The sequence below is a fragment of the Ammospiza caudacuta genome, chromosome 17, assembly GCF_027887145.1.
Source record: "Ammospiza caudacuta isolate bAmmCau1 chromosome 17, bAmmCau1.pri, whole genome shotgun sequence".
NCBI classification, from domain to species: Eukaryota; Metazoa; Chordata; class Aves; order Passeriformes; family Passerellidae; genus Ammospiza; species Ammospiza caudacuta.
Genome location: NC_080609.1, coordinates 14,074,501 through 14,101,507, shown reverse-complemented (window position 1 = coordinate 14,101,507; position 27,007 = coordinate 14,074,501). Strand labels below are relative to the sequence as shown.

At 47.5% G+C, this 27,007-nt stretch overlaps 2 protein-coding genes across 2 annotated transcripts in view; both read right to left on the bottom strand.

Annotated features, from left to right (window-relative positions):
• Positions 1-458: 458 nt before the first annotated feature.
• Positions 459-9,645, bottom strand: AP5Z1 (adaptor related protein complex 5 subunit zeta 1). Its single transcript, XM_058816083.1, has 17 exons — positions 9,582-9,645; positions 9,296-9,433; positions 8,770-8,956; positions 7,681-7,822; positions 6,657-6,769; positions 6,018-6,186; positions 5,219-5,359; positions 4,848-4,885; positions 4,606-4,768; positions 4,167-4,345; positions 3,530-3,672; positions 2,641-2,790; positions 2,325-2,436; positions 1,853-1,950; positions 1,474-1,606; positions 1,162-1,376; positions 459-918 (listed from the first exon to the last, which is right to left on the bottom strand). Exons 1-17 carry the CDS (start codon positions 9,620-9,622, stop codon positions 654-656), a joined length of 2,427 nt encoding a protein of 808 aa, XP_058672066.1. The 5' UTR covers positions 9,623-9,645; the 3' UTR covers positions 459-653.
• Positions 9,646-19,830: 10,185 nt separating this feature from the next.
• FOXK1 (forkhead box K1) overlaps positions 19,831-27,007 on the bottom strand; it is a 47,504-nt gene continuing 40,327 nt past the window's right edge. Inside the window, exons 6-9 of the mRNA XM_058816183.1 lie at positions 25,748-25,914; positions 24,790-25,071; positions 22,432-22,656; positions 19,831-20,202 (exon numbers count right to left, since the gene is read on the bottom strand). Coding sequence (XP_058672166.1) covers positions 19,979-20,202; positions 22,432-22,656; positions 24,790-25,071; positions 25,748-25,914 — 898 coding nt within the window. The 3' untranslated portion in view covers positions 19,831-19,978. The remainder of the gene's footprint in view (positions 20,203-22,431; positions 22,657-24,789; positions 25,072-25,747; positions 25,915-27,007) is intronic.

The following is a 27,007-nucleotide window of genomic DNA, read 5'->3' as shown; positions in this document are numbered from 1 at the left end:
GTGTTAATATGTACAGCTGAGATGTGAATAAAGCTCTGGTGCAGATACTGAGCACAGCATGGCGCCTGTCAGACACGGTGGATGTTAAGAAATGCTCTGTGTCAACAATAAACTGGATCAATAAACCTCTTAAGCCCTGCTCTGGCAGCTGCCTCTTGGATCTCTCCATGTTCACTCCAGTGGTGAGACACAAGAGCAGTGGGGGCTCCCAGATGTGATGGAGCCAGTCCTGCTTTCTCCAGCTCAGGCCTTTGCCTGCTTTGCTGCAAGAGAAGCAGCATGTGCAGGTGTAGTGAGAGCAAAGGGGAGGGGAAACAAGGCAGAGAAAGGGAGGGAACAAATCACATCTCCAAAGGGACAGGGTGTGCTGGCAGGGTATTAATGCACCATTCACTCTCCTGCAACATTTGCACAAATCCACCAGGATTTCAATGCATACTCACCAAGAAGGGATACGACAAGCTTAGGAGATAAAAAAGCAACAGGCACTAGGACAGAAATACAAACAGTCTTAGACCAGAGGAGCAGCCTCAGCTCTCCTTATTCCTGTTCTCTGTTCCATTCACAATCATTTGTTCCTCTTTTCCAGTTAAGATCAGGGCCTCAGCCTTGAGTGTCAGTGTCCAGTGAGTTACTCCAGAAACCTCCTGCCCTCACACTGGCATGGAGCCTGCAGCAGGCTCCAGGAGCTGGGTGACCATCCTCAGGGCCAAAGGGAGAGAGTCATTCACCTCCTTCTGAAACTGTGTGCTGGCCACAGGTGGGGTGAACACAAACTGAGCCACGCTGGGCATTTTCAGCAGGTTCATGAGCTCAGTTGCACGTATAAGGATCTCTTCAAGGTCTTCCTCGCAGTAAACAGAGGTGACAGCAGGGCTCTGCACAAATGTCCTCATCTTGGACAGGAACATGGACACTCTGCAGGAAAGAAGGACATGGATATCAGCTGGCAGGACCTTTTCACCCAGCCAGGTCACTACTTCAGTGTGTAAACTCCAACAGACTAGTGCAGGTGACAGAGATGAATCCCACTCCTCCAAACTCTGCCCTTCCACAGCTCACCTCTGTCCTTTTTCAGTTCCATGACTCAATTATTAACACCAGCAAAGCCACATTCAGACCCCTGAGATCTGCACGTTTCAACCCTTTGCCGGTGCTCACCTGGGGATCAAGTCCTGGCTGCGGGCTGCCAGCTTGGTCAGGGTGGCCATGAGGACACTGATGGCTCGGGGGGCACAGCTGGGGGTGCTGGCCTGTGGCCTGAGCTGGGTGATCTCAAAGAGCACAGCCTCCAGGGTCTCGAAGAAGCGCGTGATCTGCTCCACCGTGCAGCGCTTGTCGTGCGACACCGACAGGAACTCGCCGACAGCCCACGCCTGTGCCAGGCCAGAGGGGAGCACAGGGAAAGGGAAATTAATCATTTTCAGGGAACAGAAAATCGGGTGAGAGTGCAGCTGGAGCAGCCCTGCTCACCATGTGGGTGAAGATGGCCTCCTTGCTCTGGATGTTGCTGACTGCTCCTGAGAACTCCAGGATCTCCGTGGACAGCTCCACCACGAGCGCAGGGCGCAGCCCGCAGAGCATCGCCAAGTTTGAGCCCAGCACCCTGGGGCAGAGACAGGGGCACAGCTCAGAGCAGGGCAAGGTGGTGATGCCCAAGGCCAGGAGGGGCTGGCAGCACCCAGCCACTGGCACAGGGCTGTATCCTCAGGATGCTCCCAGTCAGGATGAAGGTGCAGCCCCCATTCTGCACCCTTCAAAGGTAAATCACAGTGGGGACTGGGTCAAAGCTGAAAAGGCTCCTCCAGGAGGAAGGGCTGGGAGCTGGGCTGTGCCTCCTGTCTCCTCTCACCTGTACACATCCTCTTTGAACGCTGAGATCTCATAGAGCTGATCACTCCTCTGCAGCAGCAGCACCACCAGCTGGTTTATCAGAGAGCCATCTGCAAACTGAAAGCCAGCCCTTGTTTCAGCAGTACCTGTGACATCCAGCAGTCAAGCCCCAAAATAACCAGCCAGGTGAGACAGCTGGCAGAGAAACTGCCTGGTCTAGGAGGGGAGCAGTGCACAAAACAGGTATCAGGCACTCCCTGTGCTCTCATCTCTGTCCTTTACAGCTGGCTGAGAGCACAGAATGAACCTGACACTGCTCCACAGAGCTTTTCTGTTTTTCTGGATCAAGTGGCCAGCTCAGTGCTGGTTCATGCCAGTTCCAATCCTACCCTCCTCTTTCTCAGAGTGCAGCATCTTCCCAATTTTGCTTCTACAACTGCAAGAGATCCCTGTAGCCCAACTGGGAACTGAAATGCCCCAGAAGGACCTACCTCTGCCACCACCCTGAAAAAGAGCTCCAGTAAGACAGGGACAGTCTCTGCACACTGCACCACCCTGGGGCTGCCAGCCAGGGATCCCAGCAGCTGCCGAAGTGGAACCAGACTGTGGGCAGAAGAAGAGTTACTGCTCAAGGTTTGTTCCCAGTTGCCCTTCCCTATTCCCCACAAGGCCTTTGAGTGCTGCCAAAGCTGACAGAGGGAAGAGAAATCCACCTCAGCCAGCTCAGAGCAGCTGTGCCTTTCCCAGTAACCCCAGTGCTGCCTCCCAGAGCTGCATGGCTGAAGCACACTCCAGGCAGGCTCCTACCTGTCTGGAGCACCCTCAGGAGCAGACCTGCTGCGGAGGAGATACTGGAACATGCTCCTGTAGAGGGGATGGTGGAAGGCCTCCAGACACGTGGCTGGTTTCCCAGCTGGGTCAGCCCCAGCCTTCTCAGAGGCAGGAAGAGCAGCTGCCCTAGTAGGGAACACACAGAATGTGCTGCAGTGAGAATGGGCCAGGGCAGAGCTGGGATCCTGAACACCGAACAGCAAGTTGGTCTAATCTCTGCCTTCCAGAGAGCCAACCTGATGAGCTCAGGCCCCCCATATTCAGGCAGCAGTTCCAGACTTGCTTCTGTGTCAAACCTGGGAAAGGGAAAAATGGCACTCTATCCCTCAGTCATTCAAGCCCACCAACATCTAGGATGGCTCTCTTTTCTAAGCACTCCAGAAAGAGCTGTAATGTTGGGAGAACAAGGAAGAGCAGAGGTACAGCCAGTTCCATCCTACCCCATTTTCATGGAAACTCACAGTTCCTAAGATCTCAGGAAGAAAATTCTGTGTGCCTCCAGGAGAACAAAGCCAAAACCAGGGCTAAGAGCAGGACAGGAAGAATAGGATTTCACCTCCGTATTGAGGTGGTGGCTCATGGAAGCCTCAAACATGTGGCAATGATTTGGAGCTGAAAAGGGAGAGGGGAATGGCAACAGCTCCCTGAGCCCCAAAGGCAGTCCAGGACTGAAATGTGAGAGCTGGGCACCTTCTCTTCCCATGTACAACACATTACAAGGAAAACTGGGCTGGCATCTATGCAGCCTTGTGTTAACCTGACTGCAGTGACTGCTCTGTGCCAGCTGAGGCTCAGGAGTGTGCACTGGGCTTTGGTCAGTGCTAAGATGCTGATTAACAAGTGAAAGGAAGGGAAGGTGCATTACCTCAGCTGAATGTCCAGAGCTGCTGTCAAACAGGGCAGGTCAAGCAGCAAATGGAAGATCTCAATGGCTGTGCCTGGATCCAGCAGAAATGGGAGAAGGTCCACAAACTCAGAGATTAGAGATGGGCTGTTCCACGCCAGAAACTGCAAGGAACAAGCACAAACTGCTGCACTATCCCTGCTACTCCATCACACACCCAGACAACTCCACCCTGTGACCAGATGGGATGGGAAGGGAAAGTCACTTCTGAAAAGCAAAACCAGAAAAGTCTGAGGGTTTGGTCAAAACCCAGGAGCTGTTAGAAGCTCAACACAGGCCTCTGGCAGCTGGTTCAGTGGCTGGCAAGCTGCAGCTTACTAAACTTTTCCAGAAACAAAGTGCTGTGTCCTGTGTTCACTGTGCTGCCCTGCCCTCCACAGTCCTGCCAGCCCAAACTCTTCTCTCCTGGCAGTGCTGAACACACTCAGAACCCTCCTCCCCTTCAAACTCAGACTTGTTTTGTAACAATCCTTGCTTGTGCTCTCCCTAGCACTGCCATGAAGGCACATGGAGGGCTCTAGGGTGCAAAAACAAAGTTCTAGGGCACTGAAGGGGATGTGAAGCAGGCTCTCCCCTCTGCTGCTCCAACACACAGTACCTTAAAGAGATTTGGGAAGCTCTGCCTGAATATGCTGGAGGAGTCTGTGAAGAGCTGGCTATTGTCCTTGCAGAAATGGACAAATTCAAAGGCCAGTGATGGGTTGTGGAAGAGCTGAGCTGGGATATCACTGAAGAGGTGTTTGTAGATGGCATCCGAGTCCACAGCTGCCAGCTTGCCTGGGAGGACACAGCACCCTGCTGAGCACAGCCCAGCCCAGCCAGCAGCCCTGCCAGGGCTCCAGGGGCTAACAGAGATCTGGGTTATGTTCCCCTAAAGAGCAGGGGACACCCCAGCTCCTGGGGTGGGATCATCCATACCAGAGCACAGGCAAGGTGCAATTACCAACTCTGGCAGGCAGCAAAGTGCCAGGACAAAAGGCTGTGCTGGAATAGGCAAGACTGGATTGTGGAGGAGGGGGTGGGAGCTGAAGACTTACTGTGGTTCAGGAAGAACTGGGCAATTGGCAGCAGTGCCCTGGCATAAGAGGCATCCCCACAGATCCTGCTGTGCAGGATTTTCAGGAAGGGGACAGCACGGCACACGTAGGAGGAGTCCTGTTTGCAGATGATGTCCATGATTGTCACTGCCTCAATGAGACACTGCAGGAGAGCAGAGATGAAGATTGGAATGGGGCAAACCACAACTCCCAGAGCCTGAGCTGCACCTCTGTGTACTTACAGCTTTTTGCAGGTCTCCATCTTCTTTCTTCAGGGGTCCTGACAGAGAAATGAGTCCAAATTAAGCTTCGAGCCCACACAGGAACATGGGCTGTCAGCTTGAGCACTAACCCTGGCTTCAGGGCAGGCAGGAACACACACAGATCCTAAATTCAGGCCAATGAGAACCAAGTTTCACAGCCTCCCCTGCAAATCAAGGAGGCAGAACATGACTGTTGCCTCCAAATCCTTCCCAACACCCCAGCTCAGGGCTGGTCAATAACTTGTCTCAGCAGCTGCAGCAGGCCCTGTCCCTAGCAGAGGATTCCAGGGGGTGAGATCCCAGCCCAAAGATGCAGCAGTATTTTATTTCCCCTCCCTGGCAGGACTCACGGCGGGTGCTCTGCTCCACCAGGCGCTGGCAGTACTCGAAGGCTTTGTCCCGCAGGCGCTCCCTGGGCGGGAGCAGCCGGCCAGGCGTGGCTGGAGCAGGGACCAAGGGTGTCACAGAGCTGTCCCCTCCTGCTGAGGTACCTGCACAGTGAACATCACACGTGTCAGCTCGTCACAGGCCATGGCACCCACACAGCAGCCCAGCAATTGAAAGGCAGCTGATTGTCCCCAGGGGCAGAGTGAAGAACAAAGGAAATGTTACAAGAATATTAAGGAGATGCTGTCTCCCATCACCCAGGCTTTCCTTCCTAGGAATCCATGGGGCTTTGTCTGAAAACAGGAGACTCACCCAACAGGTAATTCCCCAAGGAAGGATCAATAAGTATCAGTCAGAAGGTTTAGTGATATTCCTTCCCAAACTTTCCCTGCTCCTAGTGCAAGATCTCTGAACCCTTGCCCATATTACTGCCACTCAGAATGAGAGGATGGTTTGGGCTGGAAGGGACTGAAAGCTCATCCAGTTCCAAAGCCACTGCCATGGGCAGGGACACCTTCCACTATCCCAGGTGGCTCCAAGCCCTGTCCAATCCAGCCTTGAGCACTTTCAGGGATGGGGCAGCCACAGCTTCACTGGGCAGCCTGTGCCAGGGCCTCCCCACCCTCACAAGGAATAATTTCTTCCTAATATCTAATCAGTTTGAAAGAGAGGAGATTGCTGGGTTGCTGGTGTACCCACCTCAGATGATATCTGAGAGCACACAGCCCTCTTGGGGCTGCAGACCACACCTTCAATCCCTACCTGGATTAGGGGTGTCCAGCTCCTTGCCCCCATAGCACAGCAGCCAGTTTCTCAGCATGGAGAAAGCCTGCACGTTGAGCCACTGGTCCTGTGTGTAGTGCTGAGCCACTGAGAGCACTGTGAAGAAATCTGTGGCAACAGCACCATCCACCTCTGTGATAGGAGCAGGCTGAGAGAGAAGATGCAGCAGGTCAGAACCCCAGGGAAAGGCCAAGTGAGAGGGCAGGGAAAGCCCCACTGAGCCCATGGAGACAAGCAGCCCTTGTTTGGGGCCCTGCAGGAGGGCAGGTATGCAGAGAGAGAAAAGCCAGCTGTGCTGGACCCTTCTCCCCAGCTGAAACACTCAGCTTTGACACTGCTCTCATTTGCACCTTTAACTCTGAGATACAGGGTCACTAAAAGACTCTTCTCTAACAACTGCTTCAAGGATCAAAGCTCTGGGTCTACAGCTGAACTCCTAAATCTCAGAGCTGTAAATCCCCTTTGCTTTCCTATGTGTCTCAACCACACATCCCACAAAAATCTAGCAGCACTTCTAGACTACTGTTTTCCAAAAGAAGGTGATTCTGGGAATCCAAACCAGCAGGTAACAGACTAACAAATGCTTTTGTGAGGTCACCATGGCAACTCAGCACTCACCTGTTTGGTTCTGGGACTGGAGAAGAAGCCTCCAGAGGGCTGAGCCATTCCTTGCTGAATGCTTGCATACCTCAGCCAGTCAGCCAGCTTTTTACTGACAACATTGGTCTGTTCTGGACAAGGGAAGTGACAGGGTCATTGCTAGATGGGGCAGAGAAGCAGCCTCTGCAACATGTGCCTGTTAACCCTAAATTGCTGTGCTTTTTCTCCAGCCTGGATCACTCTCTGACCCAGCAATCCATAAAGAAACTGGTACCCCAAGGTGGATGTTCTACACTCCTGATACCCCCTCAGGCAGGGAATGAGTGCTGGAGCCAAGGACTCTGCTACCAGATCACCCAAGAGATACTTGTTCCTTTGTGTCCATCCACAGCTGCTGTTAGGAGGAATGTACAAAACCACTGTCACATTATTCAGGCAGTGTCTGCCTTCAGCTCTGCAGCCAAAGCACAATTCCCTCCCTGGGAACTCACAGAAGCTGGGGCAGGTGGTCCCTCCTGCTCTGGCAGCCCATGCACCCAGCCCAGCATCCTCCCCAGAGCTTATCTGGCACTGCATGAAGCACACAAACCTCACAGCAAACTCCCAGAAACTCTTGCTTACAACTCCCCAGCATTTTAAGCCTGGAATGCTCTCCTAGGTTAACTCCCCACTACCCACCCAGTGTTGCCTCTCTGCTGAGGAGCACCTCTAGTTGTTCCTGCTGCTCTCCTGACCACATGCACAGGCACATCTCTGTTTCCTTCTCTCCTGGCTTGATGCTCTTCAGGATAAGCTACAATTTCACACTCCTGCTGCACGTGGAGACCTCAGCTAGAGCACATGTTCCTGTTATACAAATCCATGGCCAGGATTTGACTGAAGGCCCAGTCCCAGTTCTGTGGGGTGGAATCCATCTCACCCAGTAAGTTCCCTTTCCTCATAGCAGAAATGTCACTTTTAACAGCAGCTTCCAACTGAGAGCCTTCTGATCAGTACCCAGACCACAGCCAGGTGGCAATCTCAGCCCTTCCTACAGATTTACCTTCTGTTAGGGATCCTGGGGAAAGGCTGGTGACATTTGCCAGGACAGGAAGAAGGAACCGAGCACTCTGACCCTCGGGCAGTCTTCTTTCAAGGCCCTGCACAACACGCTGCCCCACAGCTGCCACTTCACCCCTACTGCCCTGAAAAATAAAGCAGAGGGAAAGATAAATAATCTACCATCACCAGAGACCAATCTCCTCCATTAGGCATCAATAGCAAAGTCAAACACAAAAGGAACTGACAGCACAGGGGATTTTAGCACATTTTACAGAGATTTTCTGCAATTTGAATTCACAGATCCCAAACTGTGGGGCTGCTTATGTGTGTTTTTATATTGTGGAACTGCAGGACAGTCCCAAGGCTGGATATGGGAGAGAGGAGCTCTGTGAGGCAGCACATAAATAACACACTGCTGGTTTCTGTTTCATTTCCTTTAGTTAAGCAGACTCAGATGAACATCACAAACATTGGAGAGGTTTCTAAGCACACAGTGAAACTCAGAACGAGAAGTTTCACAAAAATATTTTACCTTTAACAGGCACAATACAAGCAAAAGGAGAGGAAAAAGAGAAGTTTGCAGCTTGTTCCCCAGGCAGCACTCAAAACAGGGAGATCCTCATGTTTGCTTCTCTTCATGGAGAATCTGGACCTTTGAAGTGTCATTTGCTTTTACAGTTTTACATGTTTTGTAGGTTCTGTGTATGTTCTTTACATGTGAACATGAAAGCCAGTATCATAAGCAGAATATCTAAAATCTTTCCCAGGTTCAAGCAACCCTGATAAGAAATCTATTCCAGCAGCCAGCTCTAAAGGGTTCTTTTTGCTTCCAGGACCTCAGTGACCAAACATGAAAATTTTAAGCATTTTTTCTGGTTAAGTGCTAAACACAAAAATTTGCTACTTTTTCCCGTACAAAGCAGAATAATGAGATCCTTTAAATGAACATTGAAATACTTCTGCTTTTTTCTACATACTTACAATTGATTTTCACTCTCCTTGAGCTCAGGGAGGAGCTCAGGAGCAGGGAACAATCAAAAAGCAAATTCATATTGACAAGGGAAGATCTCTGATTTGACAGGTCGTTTACCTGAGCCAGAAGGACAGAGGAGACCAGGCTCAAGAGCTTTGTATCTTGAATCTCATCACAGGAGAGGACAAGATCGTTGCAAGGTGACATCTCTCTCAGGATGGCAGCACACAACACCTGAATCTGCTCAGGACTTTTGGGTGAGCACAGCACTGTCTGCAGCTGCTCCACAAACTTGCCATCGAGCCTGCAAGAGTCACAGCAAACACCACTGCAAGGCAAGGAAAGATCCAGATGTTTATTTCCTGTGCATTTTTGGCTTTGGGATGATCCCCTTGACAGTGACTAATGCCACTCATCACCTTCATTTCTGAGTGAAGCCTCAGCGACACCAACACTTGTTAACCTTGCTGCAAAAGGAGATGGGCACTTCTGCTTAGCAAGGGGGTGAAAGGAAAAGAGGGGCTTTGCGTTCAAAGAGAACTTAGGGTTTTCAAGGCACCGTGTTATTTTAAAGCCTTTTCTTTCAGGTTAGAAGGTAACGCTCTGCACCTCGAACGACCGGGCGCACAGGGCACTCACTCACTTGCGGGGGTACTTGGTGGCGGCCACGCTGAGGTGCAGCCTCTGCAGCCCATCCACGGCCTCGGGGCCGGCCTCGGGGCCCTGCAGCAGGGCGGACACACGGGCGGTGAATCTCCGCAGTTCCTCCTCCTGGATCTCCCTGCGGGCCGGTCGGGGCTGTCAGAGCCCGGGCCCCCTCGGGAAGCTCCGGGCGGAAGGGTCGGTACTCACCGCCCGCCCCCCCGCTCCCGCCAGCACCCCCGCCCGCCCCGAGGGCTCCGTGCCGCTGTCCCTGTCCCCTGTCGCACCTGGCCTGTCGGAGGAAGCTCTCGGCGGCCGCCGTGAACATCCCGGCCCCGCCGCCGCCCGGGCCCGCCGCGCCACGGTACGCGGCCAAAGCTGTCCCCCATGGGCGGGCGGTACGCGCGCGCCGGCTCCGGGGGGACGCGGCGGCTGCTGCACGAAGGTTCCGCCCGGCGGGAGGGGCTCGCAGAGACGCGGGGTGACCAAAATCCGCGCTGGGGGCTGCAAAAGGACTGTCCGAGGGGCTCTGTTGTTATCTGCAAAAGGACTGTCCGAGGGGCTCTGAATTATCCCCCACCTCAGGAGACCGAGAACAAGCTGAGCGCTGAGGCCACCCCGCCCCAGGCACTCAGACCTACGGAGAATATCATTACATGGCAGAGATGAGAGCTGGGGCTTCTGCAGGAGTGATGGTAAATAAAAAACAATAAATCTATCAGCCTTTCCTGCAACCTGTTCATAAAACAGCTTTCCAAAACAGTACGAGATGTTAAACCAGCTGCTCAGTCTTCAGCACTCCCAGAAGTTAAAAATCCACCAGGACCTTCTCTCCTGACTGCCAACACAGCTGGAGCTGCCAGCACCTCGCTGAGCACTGCCCTGCAAGGAGGAGATGCCAGGGGATGGGATTTGGCGCTTTGCCTTTGGTAATTCCCTGCCCTGTGCTCTCCTGGCATTAAGGTTCATTAGCACCATGCCTGGGCAATCAGCCAGCAGAGAGCAGCACGTGGGGAGCCAAAGGCAGGATAATGTTAAAATACACCCCCAGAAAGGGCTCTGGATTAATACATTTGCTCACTGTGTACTGTGTTATTAATTTTTTAATTAGTCAGTCAACTAAAAATAATCCTCCCTGTAGTAGCTGAAGGGAGACTACAAGGAAGAGAGGAACTTTTTACAAGGGCATGGAGTGACAAGGGGAATGGCTTCAGAGAGAGGGCAGGGTTAGATGGAAGACTGGGAAGAAATCCTTCCCTGTGAGGGTGTGAGGCCCTGGCACAGGGTGCCCAGAGCAGCTGTGGCTGCCCCTGGATCCCTGGAAGTGTCCAAGGCCAGACTGGACAGAGCTTGGAGCAGCCTGAGATAGTGGAAAGAGTCCTTGCAAGGACTGGAATGAGCTGACTTCTGATGTTCTTTCCAATCCAAACCATTCCATGGTTCTAAAATTCTATGAATTACAGCTACTTGATACCAATTGAGGCCTTAAAGGATATTACTGTTTAATTTTGGAGCTAAGAATGTTTAGTCAAAATAAACGCAGAACTTAAATTGCAGCTGTGTTAGGAAGAAAAAGGAGTAAAAGTCCAACTACAAGACACATAAAGTATTGTTTTCTGATCTCACAGGCTTAAATGAAAACAATTATTATAAATTACAGGGGAACACACTGGAATAGTTTAACTTTCAAAATAACAATGTTTCACTTCATGACAAAACAAAAGCTGGAGCTGGAGGAATCCTTTACAAGCCCCAGGGGAAGCATCACAGATCTCAAACACACAAGTCCATATGTTCACTCTGCTGTGAGCCAACAGCTGCCCAAATAACTGACAAGGGATCAAAAGTGGGGAGCCTGAACTCCAAACACTGCAAGGTGTGCACATACACACTTCCTTCCTACAGGAAAAAAAAGGAAAAAATATTAAACACACTGTCCCCTCACTGCTGCAGGAAACTCAACCCCCCTGGGATGTTACACTGCAAGGAGCCAAATCTGGCACCCAAAAACAGCAAAGCAATTTCAGGGCGTTTTCTCTTTCATATATAATTTTATTTCTGGTTATAGAAACAAATGCTAAGAGGAGAAGCAACATTCCCCAACCACATACATCAAATTAAGGTAACAGAACAGTTAAAATAAATGAAAAAAAAAAAAGTAGAAATTTAAACCTTTGTTATAGCTTTAAAATATTAACGTTCTCGATACATTAGAAATCACATTCAGATCTCAAATTACTTAAAAAATGTATGGCTCTATATTAAAAAAACAAACAAACAAAACCACTGTATCCCATCTGAAGTGGAAATGCAGGATCCCACACCCTGCTGGGGGCCAGGGCTGCCTCCAGCACCTCACAGGAGCAGCAACATGGCCAGAGAAAGAACATGAGCTTCACATCCACTGCCCCTTGGGATACACACCTGCTTTTTAAAAAGCACTGATAACAAAAACAAGTCACAAAAAAACCCCAAAACAGCTTTTGATATCAGCTGTAAAAAAAAAAAAAAGCAACAAAACAACCCCACAAACCCCAAAGCATCTGGCTGGAGGTGTCTTGCACAGGCAACACCAGGAACTGAAATGCAAGCATGGCTTTAGTTTCCCCTTTCCATCACCTTCTTATTTTATAAAATAAGTGCCAAACAGAGGTGAAAGGGGTAAGGCCGGCCCAGATCTCTGTAGCAAACCCTTCTGTGAAGCCACTGAGGTATTTCAGATTCTCCTCTCAGCCCTCCCCAGGGACTTGGGGGGAATGAGCATCTGCAGAACAGGGGGAAGAGTTGGATTTTTCTGAATTTGTTTTTTATTAGAGCAATTATTCAGGGTTGGATGTGAATTTCCAGCTTTACCATCCGTTGCTCACTCACAGCTTTTGATTTATGCCTAAACAGCTTTTAACAGTCCTTTGGATAACAGTCCTTTGGATAGCTACAGACTCTCAAAATGCTCTTTTTGGCTACGTGGAGGTTGGCTGGCAGGCTGGGCAAGGCCAGCCCCCTCAGCACAAACAGCATGTCCAGAACCCAACACAACACATGGTCTTGTAAGATTTTCATGTTTTAAAGCCATTTTCTGTATCACTATATTTGACTGAGTTTGGTTTTGCTTTTTGTTTTTTTTTTTCTTTTTTTGTTTTTTTTTTTTCTTTTTTTTTTACATTCTGTTTTCTATTAAAGCAAAAAGATCTTACAAACAATACTCTGGTTCCCTCTACTTCAAGCCCATTTGAGGGAGAAAAAAAAAGAAAAAAAGAGAGATTAAGCAAGTTTAGGTTTACAGTAATTCAATTGCTACAGAGCCAACTTAGCAGCCTGCCCACCTCCCCAGAGCAGCATATAAATCAGCAGAACATCAGGATGTTCTGCACCAGACTTTTAGCAGCAAGACAGTGAAACAGAAGGGATTCTCACTTTTTCTGCTCCATTTAAATCTCATTTTTCTTCAGCTAGCAGACATTTCTCCTCACCGTTGCCCTTAGCTTTAAGGAAGGCTCTGTCTCAGACTGCTTTGGGTGGAAGTGAGGTGGGGTAGAACAGGACAGAGAGGTCCAGATCACAGCATAACCTGGCAGCAGACACAACCAAATATTGGGGAAGTCTGGGCTTCACAGGGGCTGTTTTCTGCTGGATGAGGAGGAAAACTGCTTCCTTTTACTGCTCCTATCACCAGCCCTGTCCTCCCTGAAGAACTGAAGCCCCATCACCAGGCAGGGATTGCTGAGGTGAAGCTTTCACTCAGATCCTCACAGAGAATTTCTGGAAGAGCAATTTGGATTAGGAAGTCAAATATCACTTGCTTTTATTCTCAAAAGATCCAAGTGGTTCAAAATACACCCTTCTGTGAATTTAGTGATCCCTGTGGAATTAAATCACAACTGAACTTTGGCCAGTTCAGTAAAATTTACTCCCTGTGAATGGAAACATTAGAAAAACTCTTCTGTGCTTGTTTTTAAGGGGATATAGACACACCTCACCCCAAAAAGAGACAAAAGTGTGACAGAAGGAAAATAATCTCACCACAGAGGAAAAGAAACAATTTCCTAGTGCCCCAGTGTTAGCTTAGCCACCTGACAGAGAGGAATTCCTCAGCCTTGCAGCACCCTCGTGGGCCCCCCATCAATCTCCTCTGTTAGAAATCAGGTCCCATTACTGACAGAGCAGAATCTGTAAAGAACTCCCTGATACTGCATCCAGAGAGAACTGCAGACAAGAAAGGATTCCAGCTTTCATTAGTGCCATTTGGGAGGGGTTTCTTGCCAGAAAAGCAGCGTGGGCTGGGGTTGCTGCAAGCAGGACAAAGGCAGAAGCAGGGATCCTGCACAAGGAAGATGCAAGTACCAAGCTGCCTCTTCTGCTCTGTGAGAGGAATGAAAGCAATCACTGAAGTAAAGCTGCTTCCACTAGCTGCTCACATTCATTACAAAAATAGGTTTATCATTCTTTCAGAGTCAGTGCCTGGTGCAGGAATTACCAACACACTGTATAAAAGTCTGTGTAAGTACCATTCAAGAGAAAGAAATAGTCATGGACCATTTATATATCTATATTGACACACACGCTCACACACTCACACATTAATAAATATAAATTTTATGTTTACACAGATCTAATTTAATATTCTCTGAAAAAAAATATTTAAAGGGTTTCTTCCTTAGCTGCCACCCATGAATTGTCAATGGTTTTTTTTCTGTCTTGAGGGCAAAGGGGTAGATTTGGCACAACTACCCTCATGCTCTGAAACTTAAAGTGACACATAAGGAGAGGACCAACCATACATTCTGAAAGGTTTTAATTCAGTGTTGGTAAATTGAAAAGGTATCAAAAGAATTTTCCAAACATATAAATACAAACGTCACAAATTGATTCAAAATTTGGAATTTAAATATAGTGCTCCAAGAAAACCAAGTATTTTTCAAAATGTCTTGCTCAGGCCAAAGTAAAATGCTCCCTGGTGTACTGCTGCCTCATGAAACACACCCTAAAACAGAGAAAGCCCACAGAATTCCCACTGCTGGTTATGGCATGGGAATCCACCCAAAATGCATGCACAAACATGTGCACTGACCTGCAAACAGCAGAGAGAGGTGCTGAGCTAACACATCCCAGGCCAAGACTGCCTGGCAGCCCAGAGAGAGATTCCCCAGCCACATTTTGATCAGATCAACATGCAAGAAGGCATCACTCCAGCAGCCCCATGACCTTGTAGTGTACCTGTTCTCTGCAGCACAGCTGGCTCCTGTGGAAGCTACACTTTCCAGCAGTAGTGTAATGCTATAGTAGCAGCAGCTTGGGCATCATTTTTCACCCAGAAGGACACAAAAAGTTCTACAACAGATTGTTTACTCGTGTAACTGCAACCTAACATGAGAATCCTAGCCAGATGCAGACCTTCAAGCAATGGAATTATATTAGGAGTTGGATTAAAGGACTGTGGAGTTGACAGATGTAACTACAAATAGAGGGAGAAAACTGATGAAGAGCAGAAACAGGAGCTGCCCAAGAGACTGGCTGGCAAGAGAAGACAGATCATTTGCTGCAGGATGGCATCTGCAAACTCAAAAACTCAGTGTGCAGCAAGGGCAAAATTATGAAGCAAATCCTGTTCCTTTAGAGGTTCATTCTTAATGCCCTAGTCCAATACTTATTAGCAGCAGGACTTAAAAAAAAAAACCTCAAAGATTTTGCAGCAGGTAGAAACTCAAGGCAATTTCCACACTGGATTGAAACTGTCACTTGATAAGATTAAGCACAGGTATCTTTAAAAGTGATCACGATCCTTCAGTGCTGCTTCCTGCTCAAAAAGACCCAAACTAGGACTGTTCCTTGGAAGAGAGGGACAACATGGTTGCATCTGCACAAATGCAATCCAGTTCACTCTGTGATTTGTTCCTTACACTTGTATTGCAGCAAGAGACCAAACAGGTACTGGGCTATACTGGCAGAAGTGGAGCTACCAGGCCAAGGGAAGGGATTCCTCTTCCAACCCATCCAGCATTCACAGATCGTGTCTGCAGCACTGTCTCTGCCTTTGGGCTCCCCAGCATAATTCCACCTGATGGACAAAAAGAGACCAAGACAACCAGGCTGGTTCAGCCTTAGGAGAAGGAAGCAAACTGGGAAAATCTCACTGGAATCTTCAAGTTCCTATTTGCAACATGCAGAGGAGGCAGAGCTGGGTTCTCCTCAGAGGCAAGGAACAAATGCAGCTGCATGGGAAACTCTTCTTATGTTGCTGAGAAGTTTTCACCTTGTGTGGTGAGAATGGATTCTCTAAGGAGAGGTACAGAACTACCACTAGGTGAAATCCAAGATCCCCAAATCCAGGGAAACACTCCTCTTTCACCCTACATTTTGACATTCACTTACACACTAGCATGCACCAGTGATACCAAACAAACACCCCCTTGCTGACACAGGTGAAAAGCTCCAACACCAACAGAACATCCCCAGCAGGCAGGGAGAAGTGTTCCACACCACACTGCAAGGAGTTCAGGTCAGATGCTACCACTTGCTTAGATACAGCTCCCTAGCCTTCTGTGCTCCAAATTTGATTCCACTACTGAAAAAGGATATAAAAAAAGTAGAAATTAACTCTGAATGACAATTCTAAGTCAGTACACAAGACCAAACATGCAAGATCAAGTTTACTCCCCCTAAAATCTGATGCTAGACCATGACATTGATGGCAGAAGCACTGTAAGAACTTGAGCTGTTATTTCTTTCCTTACAAAGCTTTAAGATGTCTCTGAAAACACTCTCCTGAATAAGCTCTGCCCAACAGTAACATGTCTAGAACAGCATGAAAATTCATACAGGGTGACCAAATTGACCTTTCTCAACCTGTTCTGCAGCTCCAAGTATTCCACAGGTATTTTCATCCTTGAGTCCTCAGGCAGAGCTTAATGCAAGGTGCTGCTCCTGTCAGTGGATAAAAATGACTGGATATGCTACAGGGGACAGTGTTAATGGTATGGGGGAGGGAGGAATATGAGAAGGAAAAAGAGTTGAAAAGAATATATGAGCTAATCATGAACTTCAATTTTGTGCTCAGCACTGTGCTATCACTAAATCAGATTAAATTGATCTTTCTCTAAAAAGCTTTCTGTATCATAAGAGCCAAGGTCAAGACAAACAACATGGAATTCCAGTGGAATAGAACAAAGAACAACTGCATTCAACTCTTGCAAACTGGGACAAAGAAAGTTGCTATGAACTAACTGTGATCAAAGTAAAATTAATCAATGTCATTGCCTAAGGTGAAAAAAAAAATCAATAGGGAATGGTGGAAAGTGAATTCACACATGAAGAACTTGCCTTTACAGTTTTCCCAGGTCCAAGTTATTGCAGTTTAAATATTCAATATGCCTTGACCTTCATTACACAGAGAGCAGAAAATGCAGTGAAGTCTCCACCTTCACTTCCCCTCAAACCTTGAGTTAATGTAATCAAAGATGAGATGCAACTTTTTAGACAATAAAAACAAGTCAGATTATAAATTTAAAATAATCTGAGTACTGCATATAACCATTAAGGTAAACATTTTCTTCCTAGTTGAAGACTTAATTCTACCACCACACCTCTGCAGCCTGGAGAATCAGGACTGGTATGTAGAAAGAATGGTGCTGTCATCCAGACTGATCAGTGCTGAAAGAATTCATCTGGAGGCCTGAAAGAAGATGTCTTCATCTCATGTGTTCTGGATGAGGACCACACTTTTCCACAGCTCTCAACACGATTTAGCAAGAAAAGATATTTTACCTGGTACCAGGCAATGTTTAGCCAAACCTACAAAAAATCTGCAAGTAGCAGGACTGCTTCCTACAGCAGCAGAGGGATGCAACAGACTGATAAAGCAAAAACCCCCTGACAGGGTGAACTGACAAGCTCCAGACATCTCAAGCAGAAAAGGTGAACAGAACAAAGATATTTGCTCATCCTCAACTCCCATTTGAACCAGCAGGTATTGTGAGCCACAAAAAGAAGAGACAGAAAGTGTTATTCTGTTCTAAATACTCAGGAGGCAGATCTACACATGCAACCTGAGGATGGACTTTCAAGAGGTATCTACAAAGCAGCAGCTTTATGGTGGATGAAAACATTGTCACTCAGCTGATGTCCTTCTATAGTGCTGGATTAGTTTACAGAAGTTCAGGGCTTAATTATTTACTCTTCAAGAGAAAAGCATCAGCAAAGAAAAATCCACAGAATCTTGGCAGCTCCATATCCTGAACAGTTTCCTGTTGGTTTTTCATCTAGCTCTGACTCACCCAACATTCTGGAAACCCAAGGAGTCCTGTGCTTCCCGAGCCCCGTGGCTGTGTCACAGGCGTGCCTGTACCTCAACCAGCAGTCACCCGAAAGTAGTGATTCATCACACCATGCTGCACTCTCACTTGTGCCTTCTGCCTACAAGTTCATTTTATTGACTCCTGGCTTTGAAAAGGCTACAGAAAACAGAGCTAATCTCTGTGCTTTTCCGCTGCACCACACCTCACCTTCCTAGCGGGAGAAGGGACAGCTGGAGGCCAGCCTGCTTCAATTACTTTGTGGTCTCTAACAATCCTCCTTCACAAAACCATTTCAAAGTACTAAAATCCCATCTAATAACTTGTCACTAAGGGCACACACCTGAATTCTGAAAGCCCAGCTGAGATAAATGATCTGTCATGAATATTTTATGTGCCTCTCTCCGCAGAAAGTAACCGCAAATCATGAGAGCAAGAAATTCTTTCCTTCTTTCAGCAATATTTCTCACAAAATAATGGACTTGAGAATTAAACATGTCTGGATTTTATTCAAGTGGTGGGACTTGGTTATTGAATAGGATTTGGCAAAGACAAAGGAAACCTAGAAGGGAACAAGTGATGCCAGCTGTTACCTTGTGGATTTTCTCCCCAGATTCCAGCAGGCACCAAAGGGCTGTGCCTTGCCCCTAATCCCCATGGATATGCTGACAGTATCATTTACTGCACACTGGGGAGGGCTTTTTGCAATGTTTCTGCAGTGGAGTTTGCCTGTCTGCCTATTCACAGGACAGCAAATCAGTACAGATGGGGGATAACCCACCAGAGGCACAGCTCACCACTCTTAAGTCTCTCTTGCCATTACCAAAGCTTTAACATTTGCTAAATTAAAAAATCTCTGCTGTGCTGCCAGAAGACATGTTAGCCAAGGGGACTGCAAAGGGTGTGAAGCCAAAGGGGTTTGCTGGAGGCTACAGGCAGGGGTGGATTTCTTTGCCAGGCATAAGATGTCAGAAGTTCTATGCGAGGACCTGGAACACAGTTTGAGTAAAGGCCTCCTCCTACTGGCCAACCCAAATGCTCCTCAAGGCAGGAGAGATGGGAGAGGGAGCCAAGCAATGAAAGCAAACCTCCAAATCAATTCTGGTAAAACTGTTTGAAGAGCTCCAGTGAGCTTTGCCACATGGAAAATAAAAGAGAAGTCTTTTGCCTTGGTCTGCTATACCCTGCCAGAATTTGAATGAACCACGGTATGACCTTTGCTGCCTCTCATCCAAGCCCTAAACTTCCCTCTCCAAAGAGTAACAGAAATTTTGCTGTTAGCCATGAAAGAGGGTCAGCTCTGACCTCCTGACCAGGGTCCATCAAGCTAAGGACCACACCACCACCCAGAGGTGAAGGTGACAGCTTTAGTGCAGAATATCAACAAGTATTTTCTCAAGTTCACAAAGACAGTGGCCATGCCTTCACCTGCAGTGCTAATTTCAACAAAAGCTGGTGCTTCACACAAGCTGTGATCAATCAAATGCACACAGAGCCTCCTGGAGACACCCTTCCCCATGGGATCCTCAGGCATCAAGATACTTTGGCTGTTGTCCAGAGCAAGTGATGAATAATGGTAAGAAATTATTTGTAAAGATACAAACCCCTTTGTTTTTAACATCTTTACAGGAACCAAGTTAATACAGTTCCTCTGTCATCCTATTCTGCCTCAGAGGGAACGGAAAGAAATTTAATCTGGAAATCCAGGTGGCTGAGCCCAGTAACTCTTCCTCCTGAATGCCCACATAAATAAACATTTATATTCAGAATTTTCTATTTTAAAAAACCAGAATCATTTGCCTTTTTTTTTTTTAAGCTTGGTACCATGTTTCTTTAATGTTGTTGTGAGATACTGCACCCATCTTTCAGCATTTGATTGCCTTAGGTGACCTTTTAAAATGGTCCTATGGTTCAAAGCTCTCAGAAGCGTGGTATTAAGGCATAGAACGTGAGGAGTTTTCTTTCCAGGGAGCAGACTGTATTTGTATTACATTCCTTTAGATTCTGAACTGCAAATCCCATCCCCGTGGAGCCAAAAGGGGAAAAGATAGTTAAAAATATCCCAGCAGTCATACAATCAGTTGTCTGTATTTTTTTTTGAATCTTAAAAAAAAAAAAAAAAAGAAAAGAAAAAAAAAGGAAAAAAATCCCGTAAGTAGAGACAGAACAGAGTTCCAGATATGGGTTCTTGGGAGGGATTTTCCATTCTTTTTGGCACCTTGTGATTATAACAGCTGTTGTCCTCCCATTGAAATAAAATCTGCCTTTAAAAAGAGCTCTTTATCAGCTGTGTTTTGAGCTGTTACAGTTGTGGTTGGTTTCCTGTGAAAGCTGCTTTAGGGCTCCTGCCCTCCCATGCCCACCCCGCCATCGCTCCAGCTCCTCCCACCGCTTCTTCATTCACTGGTTGCCTGTCCCTGTGGCACTGTGGGTGTGATGACAGCAGCCTGGGCTGGCCCTGCTGCACTGGGCTCCTCCAGCCGTGCTCTCTTCACCTCGGGCTCGCTGTTGGAGGCTGCTGCTGCCGTCTCTTCGGTCCCTGCCTCGCACACCCGGCTCACCACAACAGGGGTGGACGAGCTGGCCTGGGCTGCAAGGAGCTGCAGAGGGTTTGTGAGAGCTGGCAAGGAAGATAAGAAAGAGAAGCACAATTAGTGGGGTGAAGCAGAACAAGTGTTTGCTACTCCAGGCAACGCAAGAAAAGAAAATCCCACTGTTCAATCCAACAGCTGGCACAGGGTCAAGTGTTGCTTCCCAGGGCATTTTGAAAGCCTGGCTTGCCTTGTCATTCCCTCTCCCTCCACAACTTCAGCTTCTCAAGTTTACCAAACCAGCAAAACTCCTCTCACAGGAGAACTTCCGGCTTCTCCTGCACTATCAAACAAAGCATTGCTAGCTAAGTATTCAGGGGAGGATCAAGCTCTAGCTAAAATTACAGCACATCTCTTTGAGAGGTAGTTCTGATTGTAAGTGGCCAGAGAATTTCTCATGAACTCCAACATCCATGTGCTGGGCTTTGTATTTGGAGGTTTAGAGGCTCTCTTGAGCCCTGCTCACACAGGAAGAACAAACCAGGCTGTTGGGAAATAGAATCCAAATATTGAGTGTACTGACGTCCCACTTGTAAAAGGGGCAGGAAAAAGCTTACCCTGGACAACCACATGTGTTCCCATCAGAACTGGGATCAGAACAAAGGAATTTCTGGCTTCCAATCTTCTATTGCATTACTGACACAAGGTCTCACCCTCCCATTAATAAAAGTGGTAAGAAAAAACATTATTTAAGTAGCAACCCTCTGTAAAAATGTCTACAATTCCTAGTTCCAGACAGAGAATGTGCTTACACACTGACTTTGGCACACACCACTGCTTGGAAAACAAAACTCATGCAGTTTTTGGACTCTGCATCAATCAGAGAGGAAGCCAAAGGGGACTCAGGAAACAGCACATCCTCTGCCCTCCAGACTCATTTGCAAAGGATGGAATGACTGAACATCAGTGCTGTGTTCACTGCTAAATGCATGAAAAAGGAGCCCTAGGATAAATAAACAAAGCCAACAGAACAAAGGCCCTCAAAGTCCAATAACTTCTACCAAGGCATGAGAAGAAAGCTGTTGACTATCAAGAGGATGAAGGGATAAAATAGGGTATAGATGAGGGCAGTCAGCAATTACAGCTTAGTGACTTAGAGAACCTAAATCATGCAATTGAAGAGAACTTAGTACAGATGAGAGTCAAGAGACTCAGGCTTTGTTTTGTGAACTAGAAAATTTACTGCCACTTACAAAGAAACTCAGATGCAACTGGAATACTTCCCATTTGGTGAGAGATAAAAAGTCTGGTGAGATTAAAATATTTTAACATAAAAATGTTAAATAAAAAACCGTCTGATTCTATATTAGACAAATGCTAATGCTGGTTAGCAGAAGCTTGACCTATCTGATCTATTAATATAGTCTAATAATTGGAGAAAAACCTTATCACTGTATTTTTTTCATAGTTCCAATGAGATTCTTGCAATTGAAGAGCATGCCAGGTGATAACTGTGAAGAGATATGGCAAAAAAATCTGTAGAAACATTTCTACTTTCATGAAAGGCCTCCAAAGCCCAGCAGTGCCCTTCATTTCAAACTCCCAAAAGCACCACCCTGAGGCAACAGAAGTGCTTGGCCTCTCAGAGAAAAAAGCCATAAGAAACCTGGATATTCCCATCCCAACTGAATAAAATCTGAGGTGCTGAGCAAGCAAGAGGAGGCTGCCAAGACATGGCTTGTATGGAATTTCAAAAAGCCATGCTTGACAAATGACTAGAACACATCCTGTGTATACAAAAATCCTACATTCATTCACCTGGTGAAACAGATTTTGTTTCTCTCAAGCTTTAAGACTGTAATATGGGAAAGTATGTTATTTTCTTTTTACTTTACCGAGTCATGTTTCACAAGATCTAAAGAGCACCATGGAAATTTTATTATTTGGCACGCTGCAAGCAAAGGCTGTTGGTCAGAAGAAAATAAATGAAAACAGGCTCTCCACAAGAATCACTAACACTTTCAACAAGTAACCCCAAGAGGTGGAGACTCTCAGTACTAATAACTGCATAGCCAAGGGCAAAGGAAGGACAGTGTGCAGGGCTTTTCCCCCAGGAAAGGCAGCAGAGTTGGACAGAAAGGAAGGGAACCTCCCACTGATTTACAGCTCTAGAAATGGAAAAATTGCAGTATCTTTGAGCTGGACACATGGAATAACTTGACACACAGAAACAAGAGGAGAAAACCTTGCAGCTTCACAGCCTGGCTGGGGCAGGCAGGGAGCAGGGGCAGGCAGGGGCTGGCTGGGAGCAGACCCACCGTAGGCGCTGCCGGCGATGCTGTTGGTGGGCACGGCGTGTTTGCCGTTCTGGGTCACAGCTCTCACTGGGAGCTGGTGCTGCCCCAGGGCCACGGGGGCTGCCTGCTGCAGGATGGTGACAGTCTGACCAGGGACACCCTGGGCCATCTGGCTGGCCACTGTCTGGATGACACGGCTGGCCGTGGGGATGGTGGCAAACGCGATCGTCGGCTTCTCATCCATGCCTGCGGGAGGGCAGAAAGAACAAGGATCAGTCACTGCCCTGGCTTAGAGGCAGGTTTTATTCTCATTAACCCAGGGATTAATGAGAATTAATTAGCAGGGATACACACCCCAGGATTACAATACCTCAGGCACCACAAAAGGTCAGGGATGGGTATTTGGAAACATTAAAATATTCTCTATTGTACATTTACTCCATCAATATTAAAAACGTTTTTCCTACAGCATAAGCCACAAGAAAAATTGAAAAAAATCAAACCCATCAATTTGACCTTTTGCCCTAAAAAGGCATCACCTCCCTTATTGGCACATCACAGCTGTGATATGGACAGCAAGCACTGCAAATCTCATAGCTTACTTTGCAATTTCAAACAAACCGGCCTGACTTTCAATACCACACAGCAGGAGAAGGCATTAAGATCTTAAACAATGCCTGGAGCCAAAAGTCTGCAGCAGCTTGCTGTCAGGGCTGCATGGAGGCTGATTTACAAGGAGGTCTTCCCACAATTGCCAGCTTTTGCTGTGGAAGTACAGAGAAAAAACAGGATGGAGAAAAAATAAAAAGGAGAGCAGAGTTTCTGGACAGAGGTAACTGCTTGAGAGCACTAAAGCACTTTTCTCACTTCCCAGTATAAGTAAGGGGTCAATTCAGCAGGTATGCCACAGACACAGGACAGCATCCTGCCAGGCAGCAGGAAAGGAGAGGAACCACTCTTCCAGGGGCTCTGTGGGTCTCAAAGGAGAGAGGGCAGGAAGCACAATCTCATTAGCCCTGTAGGAAAAGAAGGCCTCTCCCATTTGAACATTTGCACACAACAAGAGGAGTTGGATGCGACATCAGCACTGAGGTGAAACCTGCAGGCAAGCTGATGGCAATGGGGAGAGAAAAGGCAAGGAAAGTAAGGAGCTCAGGAAGGAAAATGCAGCAAAGAGGGAAAGGAGAGACAAGAAAAGGATACAAGTGAGACAAGCAGGGAAAGAACAGGCAACAGCAAGAACCAGGGGATGAAAGAAGGGAGCAGGTGACAGGCAGCTGCAACTTAGTGCTTCAGGAACATGCATGGGATCCAGACAGGAATTTCTACAGAATGCAAGTGAAACTCAAGCAAGACAACCAGTGCTGAACTAAAAATGCCAGAGGTCCTGCAAGAGGGGAAGCTCTTTGTCATTTTTGCCTTCCCTTAGAGAGAAGGACCATTGTCCCTCTGCCCACATAAAAGCAGTCACAGAAACCAGCCTTACTGCTGCTACAACAGACACTGACCTTGTAGCACTAAGACCTTCTGAAATGGGGAGCAGACAAGGTGTTGTCTAGATCACAGCAAGAGAATATTTACCTCATTAAATCCCCCAAGGCTGGAATTTCCAGCTTTGGGACAAAAAAAGGGCTTTGTTCTAACTGGTTTTTGAAGACTGCTTTAATGGGGCACTGCCTGCACTTCCAGAAGCACATGCTTTCCTCTAGGAATCCAGGCCTGCAGAAAAGAAGGGCTCAATCATTTATTTACAAAACCATCCTGAAGCAGAGTTGCAGCCTTTCCCAGGCTCTCTCTTTTGGCTGGAAAGTGCACATGCTTTCATAGCCAACACACAGGCATAATGCTGGTATTGGGGATAATCACAAAAGCATGGAGAGAGAGGACAAAGGGGAATGGCTTCAAGCTGAAACACCAGGTATAGATGAGATATTGGGAAGAAATTCTTCCATGTGGAGGTGGGGAGGCCCTGGCATGGGCTGCCCAGAGCAGCTGTGGCTGCTCCATCCCTGAAGCGTCCAAGGCCAGGTTGGATGGGGTTTGGAGCACCCTGGGATAGTGGAAGGTGGCCCTGCCCACAGCAGGGGGATTGGAATGAGATGATCTTCAAAGTACCCTCCAATCCAGACAATTCTGTGATTCTATAGTAATAAGCAAATTTTAAGCACTGCACATTTCTCAGGCTCTGAAGTCTGTTAGTTTTGTTCCCCAGGAGACAAGGGAACACAGTTGTTCTGCTCTCTGGTGGAGACAAAAAATGGATGAGCTCTCATTTGGTTTAAGCTTTACCTGGAGAAACATCTTTTTTAATGGCTCAGTGCCCAGTGAGTGAAAACCTTCAAGACTTATTAGCAGAGTAGCAAGGGAGGTGAACGCTACCTCGGTGGTCAGCAGCTAAGTCCAACACTGCTCCTGCAGCTTCATGAGCTCCTCCTGCTGTGCCCTGGTTTGTGAGGATGTATCCATTTGCAGAGTTTGCAGAGGAGGTCACCACTCGGACCATGGTGACAGTGGGGGCTTGCTGAACGACGTGGATTGCGTGGCACGAGGGCTGCTGGGAGGTCACTATGGATGCTGGCATGTAGGCCACTGGCTTGGCCACCAGGGTGGATGGTCGGGGAGGAACAGCCATAATCACAGGCTGGGCACTCACTGGAGATCCTGAACAGAAAAGAGAAGCACATGCTAACAGGAGAGGCAAAAAGACCCCCATTTATTTCATCTGTGCCCTTACAGCCTTACAATGCTGCAGCATTAGCAGGATTGGAGGTAGAAACAAACAAAAAAAAATCAAATCTTCAAAAATACCACCCTCTTCTGCCTCTTCACTAATGTACAAAAACCCTACTTGTCACCTGAGCACATTTCTGTGAATAAAAACCATAATAAACATAAGAAAATACCCCAAACCAAGCTTTCTTTAATGAGCTTTGCCTTCCAACCTCACCCTACACCCCAGGTCAGCACAGCTGACAAGCAGATATTTACCAGGTCCTGGACACAGCACCAGAGCTTGGTGTAGCCAAGCTGATCTTATCCAGAGGCTGGTAAATGAGAGAAGTGAGCTGTGTGTTGCCATGGCTACTCTGCTGTCAGATCTTTACAGCCACCTAGCTCAAGGTGAGATCAGCTGTCTCTGCACATTCTGCCCCTCATCCAAAGAGGAGTCAGGAAAATGGTTTTGAAGTTGTACTTGCACCATCAGTCTCTAACAACAAAGTGGAAAGAGAGTCCTGGATCCTCTAAAAAAACAGTGCAGAAGCCTTCCTCTGCATGGTGTCCTCAGCATGGCATGTGGGGCAAGGGAACAGCAGGCTCTGGAACAGGAGCTACTCACCGGGCGCGCTCTGGGAATAGCGATACTCTGGAACTGAGGCCAACTTAGACCCAAAGTCGTGATCGTGTGGAATGGGTGAGCCCTCCCGTGACAGGCACTCTGGAGTCTGTAGGCCACTAGAGTGAGGGGACAGCAGGCCAGGGTGAGTAGGGGAGGCAGGAGCACTCCTGAAACACCAAAACACAGCGTTGGCAAGTGCAGATGTATTTTGACCAGGAGACAGCAGCAGAGATCCACAGCTATGTCCAGGAGAGGATTCTCTAGGAAGGACAGCCTTTCCTCCACACCACCCACTGCAGTCCTGCTGGGAAGAGCTGAAAGGTACACAGGGACCCCACAAACACTCCAGATCGAAATATTGTTGTGTTATTCCTTGCTGAAGGAAACTGGACCCTTCAGGTTTCATTGTTAGACCCACTGCTGACAGGAGAATCCCCAAATGCTGCATGTTCAGAGCAGTTTTACAACTTCAAGTCATTCTCAAAGAACCTGTGTCAGAGTTTGAGACTGGCAGGGAGAAGAAGAAAGATGCAAGCAGAGGCAAATGACTGGCCCTGCATATGCTTGCAGAGCAGTTGCTTCCCCTTCTCCCTGTTGCCTCCCTTCACAACCACTTGGTTCCCATCTCTGGTCCCAAACACGTGAGGAATTGTACATTTCTTTATTGACAAATCAGAATAAAAAGCTGAAAAATTCTCCTCCTGTTTCCCCCACATTTTAACAGAGAAAACAGGAGGTGTGGGAGGAATGTTCCATGAAATTGCTACAGCTAGTGCTGAATTCCAAGTCTTCTCCTCACAGCTACAGGGCTCAAAGAAGCTGTCATTGCACAAGGCAGTGGAGCTGACTGGAGCAGCCACACAGAACTCCTGCTGCTCCACTGCTGACAACCACCATCAACCTGATCTCCCTATAGGAGACTGTTTTAAATACCACAGAAGTTATTCCCACTATGATCTAATCCACATCTAAACACAGCTTTCCTGAAATCAGAGATTGGCATCTGAAAACACTCAGTCCAGTGATAACTGCTTTGAATTTCTTTGAAATGATGCCAAAACAGATACGTTATTTGATGCATTTTTGTAGTTGGCTTCTGGATTTTTTTTCTGTTAAACACTTAAGAAGTCAGAACAATTTTCAGATTATGCCTCAGGACTAACTATATCACCTCTCAAACTATAAACAGAAGCCAAGTATACTCACTGTACTTCAGGAGAAGTTTTAGTTTATTTTCTTTGTAATGAGTTTGGCAGAGAC

What these genes read in the sequence shown, in the direction of transcription:
- AP5Z1 (XM_058816083.1), bottom strand. Translation starts at nt 9,622, where the DNA reads ATGTTCACGGCGGCCGCCGAGAGCTTCCTCCGACAGGCCAG. An exon ending in CCTCTGTCCTTCTGGCTCAG is followed by an intron (nt 7,823 to 8,769) that starts GTAAACGACCTG and finishes TTTATTTTTCAG; the next exon opens with GGCAGTAGGGGTGAAGTGGC. An exon ending in ATGGAGACCTGCAAAAAGCT is followed by an intron (nt 4,769 to 4,847) that starts GTAAGTACACAG and finishes GCTCTCCTGCAG; the next exon opens with TGTCTCATTGAGGCAGTGAC.